This window comes from Callionymus lyra, chromosome 12 (assembly GCF_982586985.1).
Source record: "Callionymus lyra chromosome 12, fCalLyr1.hap1.1, whole genome shotgun sequence".
NCBI classification, from domain to species: Eukaryota; Metazoa; Chordata; class Actinopteri; order Syngnathiformes; family Callionymidae; genus Callionymus; species Callionymus lyra.
This window is the reverse complement of record NC_141829.1, coordinates 4,422,132-4,427,520: the sequence shown is the minus strand read 5'-3', so window position 1 is coordinate 4,427,520 and position 5,389 is coordinate 4,422,132. Positions and strand designations below refer to the sequence as shown.

The 5,389-nt window shown below is 41.0% G+C and overlaps 1 protein-coding gene across 1 annotated transcript; it reads right to left on the bottom strand.

The window, feature by feature from the left end:
• Positions 1–399: 399 nt before the first annotated feature.
• On the bottom strand, positions 400–5,093 carry LOC148068027 (tubulin alpha chain-like). The gene is made up of 4 exons (XM_087803600.1): positions 4,666–5,093; positions 3,199–3,412; positions 1,981–2,129; positions 400–1,720 (listed from the first exon to the last, which is right to left on the bottom strand). The coding sequence occupies exons 1-4, from the start codon at positions 4,681–4,683 to the stop codon at positions 743–745; spliced, it is 1,359 nt and encodes a 452-aa protein (XP_087659726.1). The 5' UTR covers positions 4,684–5,093; the 3' UTR covers positions 400–742.
• Positions 5,094–5,389: the final 296 nt, after the last annotated feature.

Here is a 5,389-nt window from a genome sequence, read left to right as displayed (position 1 = left end):
GAATTGTCTCGACTTTTACACAACCTGCTGCGTTCAGTGCAACACAGCTCAGCACTGACACCTGCCGGCCGGAAGATGTAACTGCATGTTTTAATCCATCGCAGACTGTAATGGTTTTTTTAATCGAATATTTACCACCAATAAAGGCTGCTTTTATCACTTTGATCTAAGACAAGCTTTCAAAGTGACTTTCTGAATATAAGGTTAATGTCTTTTCAAGTCATTTGCTTTTGAAAATTTAATTGTTAATTGTTTTTTTCCAATAGCCTCAGAAAATACAGCAATTTTTCATGAAAAATAAAAAATAAAAATACAAATTACCAATACCAAATATTACCAGTGATCCAGAATTATAGAGGTTTAATGAATAGTGTACATTAGTGTATTATACCAGTAATGGTTAATTTCCATCATTTGAGAGCCACATTACCTGGGAATTAAACACATTCTTTACCATTTGTAGATACTTAAGAGTAAGAAAGTTCAGTAAATAAAGCAACTAAAAGTCCATTTCCAATTCCAAGCAGCTTTACTTTTGATAGTTTTATTGTATTTTCATATACATCCTTTGATCTAGATTACCAGCAAGACTGATCACCCAACCATCAACTGAATGATGGCCGCTGCTCCGGTAAGATTACTTTTCATTTGGTAAGTTCAGGAGGAGATGGACACGAAGATATTTTGCAAAAAATGTTATTTTTGAAAACCATGTGACCAGAACGTGGCACTTTAACATGTTTCAGCAGCTAACAGCTTCTACGCTGTTAGAACTCATCACCCCCCCCCCTCCGACAGGGTCGGCACAGAGTTCCTCGTATTCCTTCTCCAGCGCTGTCATGTCTTCTCTGGCCTCGGTGAACTCGCTCTCATCCATCCCCTCGCCCACATACCAGTGGACGAAGGCCCTCTTGGCGTACATGAGGTCGAACTTGTGGTCCATGCGAGCCCAGGCCTCGATGATGGCGGAGGTGTTGCTCAGCATGCACACTGCCCTCCTCATCTTGGCCAGGTTTCCTCCTGGAACCACGGTGGGGGGCTGGGAGTTGATGCCCACCTTGAAGCCGTTGGGGCACCAGTCCTGGATGCTGCGTCTGGCTTTGATGGCGGCGTTCACGTCCTTGGGCACGACGTCTCCACGATAGAGAAGACAGCAGGCCATGCATTTACCGTGACGAGGGTCACACTTCAGCATCTGGTTGGCGGGCCTGAAGCAGGCGTTGGTGATGTCGGCCACGTACACCAGCTCGTGGTAGGCCTTCTCCTTGGAGATGGCGGGGGCGTAGGCGACCAGAGGGAAGTGGATACGAGGGAAAGGCACCAGATTGGTCTGAAGATCGGTGAGATGCACATTCAGGGCTCCACTGAAGCGCAGAGAAGCCGTGATCGAAGACACGATTTGTCCGATGAGCCTGTTCACGTTGGTGTACGAGGCCCTGTTGATGTCCAGGTTCCTGCGGCAGATGTCGTAGATGGCTTCGTTGTCCACCATGAAGGTGCAGTCGAAGTGCTCCATGGTGGCGTGGGTGGTCAAGATGGAGTTGTAGGGCTCCACCCCGGCGGACACCTCGGGAGATGGGTACACTGCGAACTCGAGCTTGGACTTCTTGCCATAATTGTCAGCGAGTCGCTCCATCAGCAGGGAAGTGAACCCAGAACCAGTGCCTCCACCGAAGGAGTGGAAGATCAGGAACCCTTGCAGTCCAGTACAATGCTCCGCCTACAGGGAGAAAGTAAAGTTATCAATTGCTTTGTGATGGCTAAACTGGGCCATCAAATGCTATTCTTCTTTAGTACCTTTTTTGTCATAATAGAATACCAAGAATAAGAAGTAACCCTTCATAGACAATGAAACAGTATAGTAACTGTAACTGTCTTGTTATCCTAACCCCTACCCTTACCCTTACCCCAACCCTATGGGAGAGTCAAATGTTTAGAACTTGTTGAAGTACACGATCCAACACCATTTTGACCTCTTACCAATATACGAGTCTGGTCCAAAACGGTGTCGATGATCTCCTTCCCGACGGTGTAGCGACCTTGAGCATACATATTAGCAGTGCCTTGATTCCCTGTGATCAGGTGGTCAGGGGGGAACAGTTGACGGTAGGTTCCTGTACGCACCTCATCTGGAGGAACATGAACAGATTGATGGAGGTGTCAGTTCAAGTATATATGTGTAGTATTGTCCAGTACTTGACTTTGGTGTTGTGATAGTGTAGTAACAAGGATATATGTGTAGTATTGTCCAGTACTTGACTCTGGTGTTGTGATAGTGTAGTAACAAGTATAATATACATGCAGTATTGGCCAGTACTTGACTCTGGTGTTGTGATAGTGTAGGAACAAGTATATATGTGTATTATTGTCCAGTACTTTACTCTGGTGTTGTGATAGTGTAGTAACAAGTATATATGTGTAGTATTGTCCAGTACTTGACTCTGGTGTTGTGATAGTGAAGTAACAAAAATATATGTGTAGTATTGTCCAGTACTTGACTCTGGTGTTGTGATAGTGAAGTAACAAGTATATATGTGTAGTATTGTCCAGTACTTGACTCTGCTGTTGTGATAGTGTAGTAACAAGTATATATGTGTAGTATTGTCCAGTACTTGACTCTGGTGTTGTGATAGTGTAGTAACAAGTATATATGTGTAGTATTGTCCAGTACTTGACTCTGGTGTTGTGATAGTGTAGTAACAAGTATATATGTGTAGTATTGTCCAGTACTTGACTCTGGTGTTGTGATAGTGTAGTAACAAGAATATATGTGTAGTATTGTCCAGTACTTGACTCTGGCGTTGTGATAGTGTAGTAACAAGTATACATAGTATTTAGTAGTTATTTAACAATGATTTCAACCAGTTGTAGGAACACTAGCGCCATCTGCTGGCAGCACGTTTGGTTTCAAGAATCCTCCTGCTGCTGAAAATACACCTGTGAGTATATGAACATATAATGATAATAAATATATAAAACTTTGTTCACAACGTTAACGTCACTAAGATGGAGTCGTTTAGTGTAGAAAGAGTCTATCGATCCATACTCAGTTTAGTGACAGTTTAGTGTGTATGGAGCACTACATTTACATACTAAGAATTGAGAGGCACTTATGCACTAAACATACTAAGTTGAAGTACACAAGTATGTGATTTGAGACACACTAAGGCCTCGTCACCTCCTCATCTACGGACCGACCTATGACTGTGGGCTCCAGGTCCACAAAGATGGCTCTCGGGGCAGGTTTCCCGGCTCTGGTCTCATTAAAAAAATTACTGTAGTAATCTTCTTTAACGTTCCTGGACCACGTCTGCCCGTCAGTCTGGACCCCATGTTCCAGGCAGTACAGCTCCCAGCATGCAGTGCCCATGTTGATGCCGGCTTGGCCAACATGTATCGAAATACACTCACGCTGCAAAACACAAGGAAAAAGTTTAGGTTTTTAAACGAGAGAATTTTTAAATATTTATTTATTATTATTATTTATTAATATTATTAATTTATTTGTAGAGCGCTTTTCTAGACCTGGGTCACTAAGTGCTTAAAATATTTTAATAAAAATACACTTAAAAGATCAAGATAACACTGAGAAAAAAAACACAGTAGTCCCAGAAAAATCAAAGCAGAATTATTGATCATTTTTACTCTCACAGGAATTATGTATCTAGATAGTTTTAAATTGATGATACATTTAAGCAATCAATTTATTTTAAATTACTAATTAAAAAAAAAGGTTTCAAACAAATGAATCCAACTATTCCGAGAGGATGATAAACACACAAGTGAACACAATACACGACACACTTGAAGGATGTAAACTAGTGATGCTAACGTGTCAATGCTGCACAGCTGTAGTTTAATCCGACTGAGGCCTGATGAAAACCGTTAACTTAAGTAAATTGGCTCGATATTGACAGATTCGATCTTTGCGCTCTAATACCTCTTTATACGAGTTATTAAAAATAACAAAGCCCAACATTTTTTGATCACTGTTACACTAGCTATGTACTACACCCTCATTTTTGAAGAAAACATGTGTTGATCGCACGTAAACAGCAACAATAGCGTGATATATGACCATTTCTGTCTAATATTTCCACATACATTTTGTAATAGCTTATGAATTTGGTGACCAGAGTTGTAATTAAAGCTATTACAAAATGTATGAAATATTGCATGAAAATATTGATTTAAAGAAGAAATTAAAACATCTAATGTGTAGTAACATATATATGGAGGCCCTTCTTTAATCACATGATCATGGTGACCATAAAAACTAAAATTAAGGAGTTATGAAGAAGTCTTTTTCGGTGTTCGTTTATTGGAGGACCTTATACGCCGCCTCACTTGCCGTCTGCATAGAGATCCGTGTATTTTATCAGGACAATATGACGAAATATTAACGTACATATTAACTCTGATTAGAAAAAGATAATATTTGTAATTCAACACCTTAGCGTTCCCGAGTTATTACCGCACAAAGATCGAATCTGCCAAAATCGTGCCAACTTTACTGAAGCTAACGGTTTGATTTAACGCCGCGTTCAAAACTTCTAACAACTTTAACTCAACGAAGTACATTTCTTTAAACATTCAAACGTTTAAAAAAAACATCGAATCCATCACCAACTGACGTCATTGAAAGCGAGGGATTATTTTTCTTACCGTAGTGTGCGACTCCATCGTAACGCGAGGAATCAGACGCAACCTCGTCCAGAGGAAAGGGAACGAGTCGACAAATTGGACAAGAACTTGAAAATAACAGATGATATCGCTGACGAGCCGGAGTCGAGGCTAATGGCGGAGCTAACGAGCCTCCGTGAAGAGAGAAGGCCAGAGTCACACCAGACAGACTCTGACTAAGGTAAGGTAAGGTAAAACTTTATTGATCCCTCAGGAGGTCTCCTTCGGGAAATTGTTTTTTCCAGTAGCCAGCAATTTTTCATAAACAATAAAAAATAATACATCAAAAATTAAATAAGAACAAGAAAATAAAGAGAAAGAACAAGATGACACAATCTAAGTATAAAGATAAAGACAAAGAACATAGGTAAAAGAAAACAACAAAGACAAAGGATACAAAGACTAACATGGAACAGAACATCCAAATACTTTCACTCCACTCCTGCCCCCGAACTCAGAATTGTACAATTTAATAGCCCGAGGGATGAATGAGTCCCTGAGTCTATTTGTTTTGCACCTGGGTAGGAGCATTCGTGCACTCATTCTGCTTCTCTGCTCACTGATGACGGTGCTGAGAGGATGACTGTCATCGTCCATGATGGACAGTAGTTTGTTCAATGATCTCCTCTCAGCAACTGTCACTAGTGAGTCCAGCTTCATTCCAACCACAGAGCCAGCCCTCCTGATCAACCTGTCCAACCTGTTG